Raw genomic sequence first — 16,857 nt, forward strand, 5'->3', positions numbered from 1 at the left:
AGGACTTTTTTTTACAGAACAGCTTTGGACATGAAATGTTTCTACCCACCCGCAACAATTTGACAATTTAACATCTGCAGGTCCAATACTGAGGAACCCGGAATCGGTCCCATCACATTTGGAACCGTTTCCGGAACCGGTTTAATCACATTGTCAGAGCCGATATGTGTACTCTGCTTAGCTATACAATTACAATGACGGTGGTTCTCAAACTTTGTAATTACAAGGACCACCATATCAGACCTGTAAGGGTCTATTTGTAGGAATCATTAAAGGGAAATGTTAAGACCGTTGAGAGGAAATCATTAAGGAACCAGAATCGTTAAAATCCTAAAGGATCTCAATCCATATACCATCAGTAGAACAGGACAATACCCTCCAGAAAGTGACGCAAAACACATTACTAGCTTCCATATTTCATTTATTTTTACAAAACAAAAATGACACGCAAAGGTCCAACATGGCAAACACAGTAATAAAATGTTAAAATGAGGGGGGGAAAAAAGAAAAGAAAAAAAAAACACAAGAACATGATTTCCAAACCTTGAGTTTACAAACAGAATTTCCAAAAGATATGAGAGAGAGATTCACAATTTTTTTCATTTCAAGGACACCTTAGTTCGATATACATACATACCCGAGCACACCAAACTCCAAATCAACAGTTGGTTTTGGCAATAGATGATTGAATATTATATGAATATGCTTTGTTCAATGTTGTTCAGAACAAGGACCCCTTAGCTGAGAGAGCTGAAGCAAGGGCCCTCTACTACATGTTGTATAAAATCGTGTTGGATACATTTTTACTTTTTCCACTGTCAGTAGATGCTTTATATCCATCTGAGTAAAATCGCAGGGCTGGTGTGTTTATTTTTGGAACAGTTCTTATATGATGCGATGATAAGATGACTATGTGGGAGAGTCAATAACATTATTCAGTGATCCAGGGGGATAGCAGCCTCTAGTGGCAGTGATGTCAGACTTTGGTTCTCTATTGAGGGTCCGTGACCGGGGGTCCTTGAAATAATCAAAAAAAAGAAAAAGGTCGAGAATGGCTGATGGCTAGGATGAGATGGAGGGAGGGAGGAAGGGCAAGTAGGGTTCTCAGCTGAATTTGGCTTTAGAGAAATCCATCTCTGGATGCTGAGACATGAACCTACAGAAACACAAAAGAGAGAAACAAATATTTACAATTAAGAATTTATGAGTTATTTTTGTCATTGAGAACTGGAACATAACATATCAATAGAAACTAAATACATTTGTTTTGATTTTAGGATTTGAAGTTGCACAGGGCAGATATGTCATTATGTACTTTTTCAGAATGTCTTGTTTCTTCTGCTCTTCGGAGGTGGGCAGGCCCATGGACTTCTGCCTCTGGTCGTACATCATCTTCTCCACCATGCCTCGCGTCTCTCCGTCCAGGTCTGACAGCTGTAGGAAGCACAACACAGAAAACACCCAGGTTCATTTCGGCGGAAAATGTTCGTCGTCCTCGTAAAAAGAAAAAAAAATCACAGGGGAGTTATGACGAATAACTGAATATACAAAGAAATTTACCGACATTGATTAATGTTATACTTTTAATTGAAAAAGCAACATCATCTTTTCTACCTTGGAGTTCTCAGGGCATATCTTCTTGGTGTTCAGCTCTGGATCTGTGGTCACCAGCTTGTTCCACCACTCCATCTGATTGATCTAGAATGGATCAAAAACAATGACTGTTTAGAACAAAAAACCTGTGACTGCCATGTAGCCAGCATGCAAGTCCATACATATACACTATATATATATATATATATATATATATATATATATATAGTAGATTGGCATGAAACAGTTTGAGAGCCACTAGCCTCTGTCCCAATTTTACTCATCTGCAAAGAGAAAAGGCTGGTCACAACCTAGGGTAGGGGTCTGCAACCCAAGATGTTGAAAGAGCCATTTTCTACCACATTTTCGACCAAAAATAAATTCAAAATCTATCTGGAGCCGCAAAGAAAATTACACATTATAATGCAGCTTGCCAAGCTTTATTATCTCCCGGGTTGCAACGAAACTAGCAGAATTTAGCATGCTTTCCCTGGAAATGTCTTTCAACGTTACTTTTGTAAATTTTAGTTTAGTTAAGTTTTCCAATTTTGTAAAAATGTGTAGAATAAATATTAAGAATGCTCGTCACGTTTGGCCTCCTACAGAAACCATAAATGAAAATTAATTTATTGCTACTTTTAATGCTACAGGGAGCCACTAGGGGTGTGCTCTAGAGCCGCATGCAGCTCTAGAGCCGCCTGTTGCAGACCCCTGACCTAGGGCTATCGGCGGAAGTATCTGCGGAAGTTCGGACTGTAACATCCGTCAGATGCATTTCCCCCGGATACGATATGTTTTCGACCAATCACAACACTTGTTTCATTCACAGAGAATGTAAACTGATTTGTAAAGGCGTCAACGTCATTTCCTTGAGCGGTAGTTCCGCCAAAATCCCGCCCCCAAAAATGATACTGTCTACAGCGTAGGGCCGTAGGTCTTGCCCAGCGTGGACAGCTACTGATTTAGAAGGCGTTTGTAGAATCGGCCTCAGGTCTTAACTCATTCGGCGCCACAGCGCCATCTGATGGACGGCTCTCACCACCACAAGTGCATTTTCAACAGCGAGCACCTTTAGATTGAAAGCCAGTTTGGCCCGGATACCGCAAATCAAGGAAGCTCTGAGAAGGAAGTGAAGTGGTCACGTGACTGGGCTGCGCCATGACACTTTCATGGACACTTTAATGGGAGCCAAACTACCCAGAGTTTGGCAGAATGCACTGGAGTCAATGAGAGCTCAGTGACCAGCTCATGAACAAACATTTATGAACAATTGAGACCTTTTGTAAAGTAATCACTTCTGGAAAATAATACATTGTCTGCTGTGTTGTTATTCGATGTGTACACTGTGTGATTTTTATAGAGGTATGGTATCTAAAGAGCACAAAGTACCTTTCTGAACGTACCAAGTATCGTGAGACTTCAGAGCCAGAAATGATACCTGCTGCTGTTTAGATCCTCAGATAAAATGATATACTGTGCACATCGAAAAGTAAGTGATTAGAATACAACCACATTGAAAAGTAAGTGATTAGAAAACAACCTGTGATATGTCTTCTGTTATTTTCCAGAAGTGATTACTTTACAAAAGGTCTCAAATTGTTCATAAATAATGTTTGTTATGAGCTGGTCCAGCCGGCTATATTCACTGCCATGTATTCATTGCACTTCCGGTGTGAGTTTGGCTCCCATGAAAGTGTCCATGAAAGTGTCATGGCGCAGCCCAGTCACGTGACCACTTCCCTTCCTTCTCAGAGCTTCCTTGCCGCAAATCAGGGAGTAAAAATCAGCTATTTAACATGTCCTGCGATTGTTATTTAATCCACCCAAAACATACTTTTTGTAAGAGAGGATCATATACTCATGTTTTGAGAAATGAGGCTTAAATCTAGCTCGTTTTTACACAGAAAGAAGAATCCGAGATGTTAGTGTTAAAAAAGCGGCGTCTCTCCATAGACAGCATAAGCCAGGGATTTATTTTTTATTTTTTTCCAACGGACCGCTACCGAGTGTTATGAGGCCATACTGGACGCAGTTGATCACTGTATCGATTGATATAAAAAAGGCATCAAAATGCCCAATTGTCGACGAGATACATAAAAAATAGGCGTCAAAAGGCGCAATTATCGACGGGTGAGTTAATGGGTTTAATATGTCAATTAGTTCCGCCTACCTTCTCCAGGTGAACGGTGACCACCTTGCCGTCCTCTATGAGCCAGGAGCTCTCCTCCACCTTCACCTCACTGTAGAGCTCCGTGTCGATGACGGGAGGATGGCCCTTCAGGCCCACCTTCAGCACCTTCCGCTGGATGTCCACCACCACGTCCTTCCCTTTGATGCGGAACTTCACGTCAAACGGCACCACCAGCTGTGTGGGGAGGCGGAGCACTGTTCATTTTGTCCACTAAAACTCAGACACATTTGTGTTAAGACTAGTGGAGACTAGCTTATAATTATGGTTTTATGTGGGGGGCTGGGCGATATGACTTCATTATATCACGATTTGCCAAAAATAGCCGCACAGCGTCTCAGCACAGCGTCTCAAAAATAGCATGTTTATTTCAATCTATTTCGTTCCATATGGATCAATGAAAAGAGGGAGTGCCACATATTTTTTATTTTTAAAATAGTCTATGAGGTGACAGTACAGTTCATTAGACACCCTGGAGTTGTTTTTATGTGCAATGAGGGTTTCTTCCTGGAAGCTGAACCCTTGAAAGTCAAACGGGCCAATATTAAACAGTAATATAGTGACATAACACTATCAGCCCGTCCCCTAACCCCTCCCCCTTTATCATACAACTACAGCTGTGGGTACTTCAGTTCAGGTGGATCACCACCCACCAGGCAAACCAGGCATACTTAATGAACTGGTGGGCGTACCCAAATAAAAACAATTTTAACAAATACTATACACTTTTTTGAAAAAATATACCTCCACACTTTTTTGAAAAAATATACCTCCTTATATAACAATAAGACCTGATGATCATGTTTTAGGGTAGAAAAAAAATCACGACACTCCATCTTTAACATAGTATACTTTGTTCCCATTTATCGGTAGCACAATGGAACTCTTTTTTTTCCAAAGTTTTAAACACAAATTATTTTTAATGCACTTACATCAACTTCAGACAGGCTCTGTGTCCACTTATAGTTTGGCAGGTCAGCTCCGTTCCCAGCGTTAGGCTTCATCTTGCCTTTGTCCTTCTCATCTTCCTCTCCCTCCGAGTCAGACTGGACCAAGTCAACAAATGGAAAATACGTCAAAACGAGTCACGGTCTACAAGGGCTGGGAAATTAACCGGAAATATTTCGAAACCGATATTTAGAACCAATTAAACAACTTATTTATTTTACCCTTACAGGTCCATTTGGTTCCTTTTGTACACTTTCAGTGTACAAAAGGATTAAGGTTGGCGAACATGCGTTAATATTAGGACCACGCTGCGACGTGCTTGCGGTTATGTTTAGGGCAGGGTATGAGGAGGCTTGTCGTTTTTAGTAGGCAGTAGATCAAAACGACAGGATTAAGGTTGGCGAACATGCGTTAATATTAGGACCGAGCTGCGACATGCTTGCGGTTATGTTTAGGGGAGGGTATGAGGAGGCTTGTCATTTTCAGTAGGCTCAGTAGACCTGACTAGACCGATAAGATCAACGCCAATCGCAGCCAGTAGGCTCCAGGCGAGCCGATCGGCTGGATAAGATCGGCGTAATAAGTAACCTACTGGGAATTATCGGTTGATTTTCGGTCAAAACAGCTACGATATCAGCACACTGACTCTGTTTGACCAGAATGGAACAGAGTATGGTTTGGTAAGACCCGTGAAGAAAGTAAGTTTGTTTACAATATGGTACCACGTAATTCATCACAATGATGACATTTCATTTACAGCAATGTTTTGAATGAGTCAGATGTTGCACGACTGTTTTATACTTGTGTACTGTACAATTCACATTACTAGGCTACAAAGTTGTAGCTGCATTCAACAATTATATTGACTTTTTTTCCCCCATTTCTTTCAAGGACCAGCATAACTCTAACAGTGTACAAATTGAACCAAAAGGGTCTATTTGGTTCCATTTGTACACTCTCAAGATTGCCTAGATTATTTTAAATTACACACTGGGTAAATGGGTATTGGGAAGGAAAGAATGGTACGGGTAGCGTCGGGTACATCTCTACATTTCACGCCATCCTTAACACCCTGAGCGCACAGGTCGAAGTTCTCCGCCTTTTCAATTAGTAACGCCCAGGACGAAGATTATTGATATCAAAACCGATCACATCGCTCTTTTTTTAGATTATGTCGGCCCACCGCGGTCCCTTCACTTTGCGGTAGAATTAATCATACCTCCCGTGGTTGTCGATCACCTCTAGAGTGTTTTGGCTACATCTAGCTGCTTCAGTCACATCCAGGATAACATCCGGTCCGTCGGTAAAAGTGCTCCTCTGCTATAAATCGCTGGGCGCTATGATTTAATGGATTAAATAACCCCAGGCGTTCGGGGTGTTAATGAACTCACCCCCTTCTCTCCCTTCTCTGCCTTGTCCTCCTTCTCAGGCGTGCTGTCATTCGTCTTCACCTCCTCTTTTTTCACCTTTTGTTGATTTTTCTGAAACGTACAGTTAACAAAGTACAGACCAAAGTTATTATACGTTTGTGTTTTTACTTTAATTTGTTTATTTGGACGGGACATTGCATATTAATGGACATGACATATGAATGCAACGTAAATACAACATTTGTTTTCAATTTCATTCTGTTTTTAAAGTGGGAACTCTAGTGCTACACGAGTCTTGCTCAAATGTGAATCTCGATTGAGATCAAGATCCTCACACTTTCCATGAAAATATTTATTAAGAAAACAAAAGATTAACTAAAATTAATTTAGACAGCCACCTAAGTACTCTGTGGTGGTAAACACCTGTCCACGCACCACTGCAGAGTCTAAGGCAGTGGGGTTCCCAAACTTTTTCATCTCGACACCCAAAATGTGGTGTCTCCCAGGGACCCAAAGTTACAAACACACATGAATTAACTACTTAAGCCAAAAATAGCCGATCTGCAAGTTCACAATGCTTTGCAATGTAATTTAGAATGACAAATGGATTGCTAGATATAATGTATTATTCTGTATTTGTCCATTTCATTCAATGATTTTCACAGCATCAATATACTAATTCTAACTCAACAGCATCTGTCAATCTAACAGCTGACCTGACTTCTCCATACTTACCATCACTATGCCAGCGAATGTGTACTTGTGAAACTATTTGTGCATCGCCCTTATCATTAGAATATATCTGTATATGACCATTTAGTATAGCATCTCTGTTAAGAGTGGATTATAAGGACAGTCTGAGAATGGGGTTGGGGAAGCCTGAGCTCAGGGTGGCCATTTGGCTCCTGTGAGGGCATGGGAAGAAGACTGGTCTGCTGTTAGATTGACAACAGCGGCGTGAGCTTGTAGATCTGCTGCTTTTTAAAATTATTTTATTATTTTTTAAACATTTCTGAAAAGAAAAATAATAGAATTTCAATGTAACAATGGGGTATTTTGTTGTAGCGATTAGTGGGTTCAAGTGTTTACTTCCACTCACTCTTGTGACACCTGAGCGCCTCTGGAACACACTCATTTACCTGGTCGATTTCAGACTGAAGTTTCTCCGCCTCCTCATCGGTCAGCTCTCGGATCTGGGGGCCATCTTCGTTTTTCTTCTTCTTCTTCTCCTCTTCCTCTGCGATCTTAGCAGCTCTCTCTGCCTTCTCCTTCCTCTCCTTCTCCTGTCTGTCCTAAGATGAGAAAAGATAATTTGTCAGCAAAGTTTGATTTGGTTGTAGTCATAGTCTTTTGAATAAAATTCCATTTAGTTTTAGTCACCTGGAATGTTTTAGTTTGGCTGAAGGAAGAAATACCAGCACTCACGTTATACGTTAGGGGAAAATCGAAATGAAACGGATAACGTGGTATTTATTCTGGTATTTATTCCTTCAGTGTATACCTTCCAGAACCGTGCACCCGTTACATCATTACGTGGAATTATTCAACTGAGCGCTAGCTCTCGCTTTCTTCTGCATGTTTTAGTTTCGTTCATCAAGTTTTAGTTGACTAAATATAAGATTTTAGTCAACTAAATCTACAATTGATTTAGTCGACAAAAAAATATTTTGGCTGACCATTTGTTGACAACATTATCAGTGCATTTAGTCATAGTTTCAGTCATCATAGTTTAGATTTTATTTTGTTTTTGTCAGTGAAAGAAATGTAGTCGACGAATATGTTTCGCCATAGTTTTAGTCGACAAAATTAACACTGGACTGAAGACGTCACACAAAAGAATCACCGTCAATAATGACTCAAATATCCAATATACCTGTTTGGCTTTGTGGTCTTTCAGTGCCATTTTGCTGTGGTGGGCGAAGGATTCTTTCACCAGCTGAGAGAGAAGATGAAACAACAGAGAAATATTGAGAAGATCCGTTTGTCCATGTACAAAATGAAATATATATAATGTTATAATACCAAAGACTATAAAAATTGGCCCCAAATTCCCCAATGCCTCCCTGTTTGGTATTCTCAGCATCAAAGGTTAGATTGGGGCCAAGACCCTGCGACATAGTAGCGTCATGTCCAGGGAGTCTACTTGTACATCAAGCTGCCTCACGCTATAGAAACATATATTTGACGACGAGCGAAAGCAGAATTGACACTGTTTAAGGGACTCCACTTAACCATATAGGGTTTAAGAGGTTATGCGATTGAAACCAGTGAAAGAGAACATCTTTGCCATATGATATCACAATATGCTAAATCCCAGACATCTGGCCTCATATCACAATCGCAGAAGGTCCAGATAATACGACCGGCATCCGACCCTTTGACTCACCTTCTCGGGGGCGCCGCTATCCCCACCCGTGAAGAAGTCGGTCTTGCGCCGGAGGAAGCTGAAAAATGTGTTGACTAGCTGTTGAGATAGGAAAACAGGTTGGAGGTGAGTCAGACGACACTTGTTCTCACCCACTACTGACAAGGCAGGCATACGGTATCATTACGGAATCATTGCATACTACTTATTTTTTACCCATTCCCCCCCCACCCAATTTAGTCATTATGCCAATTCATTCCTCCCACTGCTTGCCACTGGGCCACCTGCCAGTGAGGAGACCCCCCCAAATGTGTAGACAGTGGGCCAAGCTGAATGTAACGCAGTGAATTAGAAGCCCTAGACTCTGGTGGACAGGTACTCTAGTCCTGCACCACCCGGACACTTTGAATATACTGTTAGTGCACTGGGACTATATGTATATCTGTTACTAACTAGAGCATACAAAACACTAGCTCTGGTCCATAGCCTTCTACTGCCTCTACGATTCTGCCCTGCGCAGTATAAGGCTATGGGACTTTTTCTGTTTAGAAATCTCAAATCGAAATCAGACCAGCCTCTCCTCTTTGGCGTAAATAAAAATAACGTTTTTGCTACTCACCAAAACAAAGGCGGGTTGTGTCATTAGAAAGCCTACTTTCCTTAGTGGACACACTCTGAGCCCCCCACCACACGTATAAACGGTACTTTTTGGCCAAAAGGGGATTTTGTTTCCACCGGGGAAAAAAATACTTTTAGTTACTCCAATGCGCCCTCAACCGATATTGCCCAAGAACTGCCTCATAGAGAATATTTTCCCCCCGGTGAAAAGAAATCCTTTTCTGGCCAAAAGTTACCGTTTATACGTGTGGTGGGGGGCTCAGAGTGCGTCCACTAAGGAAAGTAGGCTTTCTAATGACACAACCCGCCTTTGTTTCGTTCTTTTTATTTACGCCAAAGAGGAGAGGCTGGTCTGATTTCGATTTGAGATTTAAAACTGAAAGTCCCATAGCCTTATACTGCGCAGGGCAGAATCGTAGAAGCAGTAGAAGGCTATGGACCAGAGCTAACAAAACACTATTGTTAAGCGGTCTAAGTGCAGAGGGCCAAGCAGTTTACATAAACCTCCTTTGGTTAGTTGTGGTAGTTTATTCCCAATCCCTGTGTGTTACTACCGGCTTACTATTTTACTCCTAGCTGTATATGTGTTTAGTAGCTGTGGTATTGCCATGACAACTGACTGAGTTCCCCCAGAATGAAGACCTGTCTGTCTCTTACTCTCTTGTCTGATTGGCATTATTATTTCACATTATGCAGAATGGGTACATTTCGCAAGGCAATACAAAACTGTTACTGTGGACGACCCCATGATTAAGCATTACACTTGTTTACAACAGGGTCTGTCTGCAATCAATCTATTCAGATATCAGGGTACTCGAGTCTAGTCTGTCTGTAGTATCCATCTATATTCTATCCCATTCATTGAGATGCTCCCATAAGCTTCTATTTCATGTTTATTTTTCTTGTCATGAACAAAAACGACTAGGCTGCAAGTTTTACATCTCAGCAAATATCTCATTATATTACATCTCAGCAATATTATTTATATCTAAGGTCAGTTTCACATTGATATCCCATCTGTAGCTTGAAATAGGCTATATGTAGGCTATAAATATGCACAGTGAAAACAGTACACATACACGTCGTAATATAAAAGTCACCGTGACATGTTGTAAACTCAAGGTGCTCTAGTCTGGTGGTCAATATGGAATATTATATGACGTACTTTTTGATCATGAGGACAGAGGAAGATTTGAACCCTAATGTTAGCATTAAAGCTAGCATCGTGGCTACTCAACCCATCCATTTATTATTTACCTCCTGGACGCCTCCTTCGTGTTGCTGTGCCATAACCAGCAACATGCCGTCATACTTCTCGTCTTCTTCTGCCATGACGGGGTGAAATAAATTAACTAATTCACTGGTTAAAGAAAGCGGCAAAGGACGAGCAACAGTGTGAATGATCAGGCACAAATTGAAGTTAGCTACAAGACAAGCACTGCAGCCAACAAACAACGTGAGAAAAGCAGTCACACTGCACTGCACTTCCAAACCAGCACTTCCTGGTAACAAGCCCCGCCTACGCTTAGGTCGCCCAATCGGATCATAATGTGTTTTGAGTGACAGTCGATTGAGCCATTGAGAGAAAACCCTACAGTCTCCGGAGTAAACGATTGGTAACCCGCTGAAGAGACGAGACAGTAACTGGCCTCTCAATCAAGGAATGGAATATTCTAGATACTTGATTTAACTATTATCTTGGAATTTTAAAGCACAAACTTTACTGTCTATTCTATTGGATTCGGTTGTAAGAGAAACGTTTTTTCTGTCTGTCTGTCTGTCTGTCTGTCTGTCTGTCTGTCTGTCTGTCTGTCTGTCTGTCTGTCTGTCTGTCTGTCTGTCTGTCTGTCTGTCCGTCCGTCCGTCCGTCCGTCCGTCCGTCCGCCCGTCCGTCCGTCCGCCCGTCCATCCATCCATCCATCCATCCATCTGCACCAGAACTGGATCCCCGAGCAGACTTGTCAGGCCATACACAGTATGGGGCCATCGCCCATCTATAAAATAAAACAAATGGTGAACCAATTCTAGAGCCTGGACCTACGTGGAGGTCAGGGCAGGTCCGAGAATTAAACAGCTTCAAACTTTTACTTGCAAATAACATTTTCAACCTTTCAAAACTTTTTTTTCTTATGATGACAATAAAAGTTTATAAAATAGGCCTATAACATATTTCTCAAGCCCCTCTGGGCTCAATGACAATCCAACTATAGTTCAGTCAGGACAACTCAAGAATGGATGGAATATATATTTATTGAATATAAGATGAAAAATATATTTATTATGGTTTGGCAATGTATTGGATCTGCTTTTTAGGTACTCAGATCAAGCGCATCCGTCCCGACCATAGGGACTCTGAATCCCCCATAACTAAACAGTAGATCCAAAACGACAGGTGGTAGCTGGGGTGGAGGTGGGTGAGCAGCAGGTTTGTATGATTGATTGATTGATTGAAATATTTATTAACAGTTTGTAGAATTTACAGTACATTTTAAGCACAAACTCAATACAAAGACTGTCAACTGTGAGTGGACGACCCAATTAAGCATTACACTTGTTTACAACAGGGTCCACATTGTTCAATTCATCAAAACATTTAAAGACATACAAACATTTAGAGACATACAAATAGACATTTCTATGTAGCTAAATTCATCATATGGGAAGCAAAAAAGGGAAAAGATACAATATACAGTGAGGGAAAATGGGGTGGGGGGGTGGGGGGGATTCAGATTTTACAGAGGCCAGTTTCGAATTGCAGCCATCCGTAGGTGCCCTTTGAGAGCGGTTTTGAAGGAGTCAAGGGATTCACATGACTTAATGACTGTTGGTAGGGCGTTCCACATTTTGGTGGCATAGGAGCGAAAAGAATTTAGTCCCTTGTTTGTGCCGAATCTGGGTTGTACATGGTTTGTTGCACTCCCTCTGGTGTTGTGGGTGTGGACTTCGTTTACATTAAGGAAGTATTTAGACAGGTACATGGGTATCTTGGTGGTGTATCGAATCTTGTGGACCAGACCCATTGCAAGATGCTGTACTCTGTCGTCGACCCTAAGCCATCCCAGCCAGTCAAAGTGGGCAGGGGTGAGGTGGGTTCGGGGGGTGAGGCCAAGTAGGAGCCTGACCAGTTTGTTTTGGGAGGTCTGGAGCCTTGTTTTAAGGGCCTTTGAGGTGCTGTGGTACCAAGAGGTGGATGCATAGTCAAAGAAACCTTGTACGAGGGCTCCTGTTAAGGTCTTCAAGGTGTTTTTGCTGACCAGTGAGGAGATCCTGTAAAGGAATCTTGTTCTTTGATTGACTTTTTTGATTACGTTGGTGGCCATCTTATCACCGGAAAGATTGGCCTCCAGGATGGAACCTAGGTAGGTAATTTGATCTTTTCGTGTGATAATATTGTCACCCACTCTAACCAAGAAGCCATCTGCCTTGCTGAGATTACTATTTGATCCGAAGAGGATGGATTCAGTTTTTCCCAGGTGTAAGGATAGTTTGTTATCAGCGAGCCAGGTGCAGATTCTACCGAGTTCAGAGCTGAGGGTCTTTTCAACCTGCAGTTTGTTCCTGTCCGAGACCAGCAGTGCTGAGTCATCTGCGAACAGGAACAAGCTGCAGTCACAAGCTGAAGTCATGTCGTTAACATATATTAGGAACAGTAAAGGCCCTAGTATGCTTCCTTGTGGGACGCCACAGCTCACTGGGAGGGGAGGGGACAGTGTTCCGTTCACCTCCACCATCTGTTCTCTCCCCTCCAGGTAGGATTGCATCCAGCTCACTGATGTGCTATCAAAACCAATAGCTTTAAGCTTGTTAACCAGTATGGAGTGGTTCACGGTGTCAAAAGCCTTTTGGAGGTCCAGCATGACCATGCCGCAGTATTTTCCAGCGTCCACCTCGTGTTTGATGTGGTCGCTCAAATAGAGGAGGCATGTGTCAGTGGAGTGGGATGTTCTGAAACCAGATTGGAACTCGTACAGCAATTTATTAGTGGCAAGATACTTTTCAACCTGTTCATAGACTATTTTTTCCATCACTTTCGAGATGGAGCTTAGAATAGAAATAGGGCGGTAGTTGCCGGGTTCTAATTTACTCCCTTTTTTGTACAAGGGGGTTACTTTGGCCAGTTTAAAATCTTGGGGGACCTGTCCCTGTTTGATGGAGAGGTTAACTATGTGGGTGATGACTGGAGCTATGGAAAAGGCTGAGTCTCTGAGAAATTTGGAGGGGATATTGTCATGGCCAGTGGCCTTGTGGGGTTGGAGGGCACTCAGTTTTTTAAGTACCTCCTCGGTTGTTACCATTGCCATTTTGAAATCATCTTTACAAACACCAAGGTTTTTGTAGAAGGCTTTGATGTGCTCTACACCAAAACGCCCAGAGTGGGAGGGCAGTTTGCTAACCAGCTTTGTTGCAATGTTTGTAAAGAAGATGTTCAGGTGGTTGGCTACATCAAGCTTGTCAGTGATGAGGGTGTTATTCGATTTGATGTTTATGTTAGTAAACCTGGTTTTTAGTTTCTGACCACAGCCTAGTTGGTTGTTTAGTAACTTCCAGAGTTCCCGAGGATTGTTTTTGATTTCCTCGGCTTTATCATTGATAAAGTTACATTTGGCAGATTTGGTCATGGCAATTACACCGTTTCTTAGCTTGTTACACTGGGTTTTTAGGTTGCACAGTTTGGTATACAGCAGCACACTGATACAGCAGCAGCAAGCAAGCAAGAGGAGGAATGCAAACCGCCGGTTAAAGTAGCCGGTATGAAGATGGAGTGAGTGTGTGATTGGTTGAGTGAATTATGTGAATGAGAGCGTGATGCTGAGGTGGCCCAACTAACAGCCAGCAGCAACTGCACTGAGGTTCCCTGACTGAACTTGCTCTGTGCATGTCTACGACAGGCACAAATGCTCATTTCACTACTTTTTTGTTTGTTTTAGTTAACCTGAAAAAGTCATCCTCTGTCTTGTTCTGAGATTCTAGTAACTCTTTACAATCAGTCTGTTCCACTGTATTATCATGTGGAGAAGCGTTAGATGTACACAACATATGCACATGTATGTATACATGTATACAATATATTTACAAGTTGTTAAAAGTTACACAATGTAAGAACAAAGTGAGCTCACACAAAAGCAGTGCCTGTGTTCTTCAACATCCTGTTTAATTAATAATGACGTCCTCTATCTTCAGCAGCAACTCTGTGACCTGAGTGTCATCATCACCCCTGTTCTCATTGTTGAAGACATGATACCTGTTCCCACATTTATCAACAAGCCTCTCTTGAGGGCCTCTCCTTCACTCTCAATGTACTGCTCCATGGATTTATCTCCGGACCTAGATTGTCCCCAAAAGTGAACAGTATTATAGTGTGACTCCACACTCTCTGACTGAGAAGCTGCATGTGATCCTCTATACCAGTGGTTCGCAAACTGTGGTGTGTACCACGTGTCATGTGTACCCCTTGTGGTGCACGAGTGCCTATAGGTGGGTGCCTGAAATGAAAAGGCTGTGGTGCTATGGTTTTATTTTAGACCCTGTACCAACCTTAAATCATTCAAGAGTCAATCACTGCAACTTTTACTATCAAACCTAAGTAATACATCTTAGCCACCCTGCTGTTCACAATTCATACAGCCTATTATTTTTAAGTGGTGCAACCACTTCCTTAAGTGACTACCGTATGTGTGTGTGTGTGTGTGTGTGTGTGTGTGTGTGTGTGTGTGTGGGTGGGTGGCTGGGTGGGTGCCTGCATGTGTGCGTCTGAGCACGAAAACAGCATGGTTGTTTTTCACCACCTGTGCGCAACCTAACACACACACAAACACACTCACATATTAACTGTATATATGGTGATTTCGGGTGTGCCAGTACAGTACAGTGACAGTACAGTGGATGGTACAGTAGACTAGTAGAGGGACCCCCACACGGTAACTCTGTCATTTCTCAACCATTTCGGACCGGCACCCTGGGTGCCCCCCCGGGAACCCCACATGGAGTTGCACCACTTACTTCACACAGGTGTGATTTTTTAAATTATTATTGCTGTTATTATTATTACATCATAATTGTTTGTTGTTATTATCACTATTATTATTACTTACGTTGTTACTGGTATTATTATTATTATTAGTAGTAGTATTATCATTACTAATATCATCATTACTGTTTGATATATATTGCTACTTTGTTGTGGTCGATATAATCCCCTATATATATATTGACAGCTTAATTCATGCTTGATTGTAGCACTTAAAATTTTATTCGTTTTTTTGTTTTGTTTTTCACTTAATTTTTATTGAAGGAAGAACAGAGAAGAAAAACAATAAACAAGACTATACGGAAAGAAAAAAATCAAAGACAAAGACAAAAAGCAAAAGAAACAAGGATGCATTTTTCATATTACAAAATACATTCAATGAAATTCTATTGCAATATCGCTAGGCTGAGAGAAGAGATTCCACTTTTCCCACTTTTTATAGAATTTATCCTCTTGTAGTCTAAGTATGAATGTTAGTTTTTCCATAGCATACAGTTCCTCAATAATGTCCATCCATTGATCTTTCGTTGGTGGGTCCTGTTGGCACCAGCGTTGTGTGATCGCTTTTTTACTTGATGCTAAGAGGATCTTGATTAAATATTTATCATGTATTAGAAACTCTTCAGGGATATTTCCCAACAGTAGAAAATAAACAGTCAGAGGTATCTCAAAACACAGAATGGTCTCCAAGGTGGAGTGGATATCCTGCCAGTATTTCTGAATTTTAGACCAGAAAATATGAGCGTGGCCCGCCCCCTTATGGCCACACTGTCTCCAGCATGGCTGTTCTGTTTTCAATTGTCTTTACTTGATTTTCGGTGTAATAAAAAATCTCATTAGGTTCTTCCAACAGAATTCTCTCCACATTCTTGAGTTGGTGGATGTAATTTGTGTTTTGCACATGTTTACCCATTCCTCTGATGTGATGGTAATCTCCAACTCTTTTTCCCAATTAGTTTTAATGTACTCTGTGGAGTTGGCCCTAGCTGAAACCAGGGCATTGTATATACTGGACACTACTCTTTTGTACTCATGCTTATATGCCTGAATAAAAACCTGTATGAGATTGTTTGAGGCCACCAGCTCGGACGCTTTGAAGTACTCTCGTATTTGGAGGTATCTAAAAAAGTCCTTGTTATCTATACACATATTTTTCAATTGTTCAAAATTCAATAACACATTGCCTTTCATGGCAGTACAGTAAGCTTAATTGTTTTCCTTAGGATAGAAAAGGCAAGGATCGTAAGGGCGCGGGCCACCTCAACCCCCTGATTGTCCTCTCCATTCTGAACTGTTTCACGACTTTGAACCAGGTATTTAAAGTAAATATTGTGAATGGGTCTAAAATGTCATAGTATGACTTAGCCTGGTCTTTGTTCCCAATTAACGGCTGAATAGGGATGTTGATTGATTTAATTTCCAAAGCTTTCCATTTAGCCTCGCATTTATCATCACACCAACATATTAAATGTCTTAATTGTGACGCATAATAGTAATCCCTCAAATTTGGAAGGGATAGTCCCCCTCTTTCTTTAGGGAGTTGTAAATTTTGGAATCTGATTCTCGGTTTTTTTCCGTTCCAGATAAATCTAGATATCATTTTGTCCCATTCACAAAACTGTTTGGCAGCTAGGCACCTCCACTGGTAGAGACTGAAAAAGTCCAAGGGTGACAGAGACCATCTCTCTATATCTTTTTTAATTTGTGTGATTATGGGTTGATAATTTGCTTCATAGAGTTTAGATAG

The 16,857-nt window shown here is 41.4% G+C and overlaps 1 protein-coding gene across 1 annotated transcript; it reads right to left on the reverse strand.

Moving 5' to 3' along the window:
• Nucleotides 1–404: 404 nt before the first annotated feature.
• On the reverse strand, nucleotides 405–10,565 carry nudc (nudC nuclear distribution protein). The gene is made up of 10 exons (XM_083784996.1): nucleotides 10,340–10,565; nucleotides 8,486–8,563; nucleotides 7,973–8,035; nucleotides 7,239–7,391; nucleotides 6,121–6,210; nucleotides 4,714–4,827; nucleotides 3,764–3,958; nucleotides 1,615–1,698; nucleotides 1,316–1,434; nucleotides 405–1,156 (listed from the first exon to the last, which is right to left on the reverse strand). Exons 1-10 carry the CDS (start codon nucleotides 10,412–10,414, stop codon nucleotides 1,105–1,107), a joined length of 1,023 nt encoding a protein of 340 aa, XP_083641122.1. The 5' UTR covers nucleotides 10,415–10,565; the 3' UTR covers nucleotides 405–1,104.
• Nucleotides 10,566–16,857: the final 6,292 nt, after the last annotated feature.

This window comes from Protomyctophum parallelum (genome assembly GCF_964188405.1).
Source record: "Protomyctophum parallelum genome assembly, chromosome: 1".
Classification (NCBI taxonomy): Eukaryota; Metazoa; Chordata; class Actinopteri; order Myctophiformes; family Myctophidae; genus Protomyctophum; species Protomyctophum parallelum.

Excerpts from the sequence above, each read along its gene's own strand:
- nudc (XM_083784996.1), bottom strand. The coding sequence starts at position 10,414 with ATGGCAGAAGAAGACGAGAAGTATGACGGCATGTTGCTGGTTATGGCA. Across the intron at positions 8,564-10,339 it reads ACGAAGGAGGCGTCCAGGAG|CTAGTCAACACATTTTTCAG; the intron begins GTAAATAATAAA and ends CTATCTCAACAG. Across the intron at positions 6,211-7,238 it reads TTCAGTCTGAAATCGACCAG|AAAAATCAACAAAAGGTGAA; the intron begins GTAAATGAGTGT and ends TGTACGTTTCAG.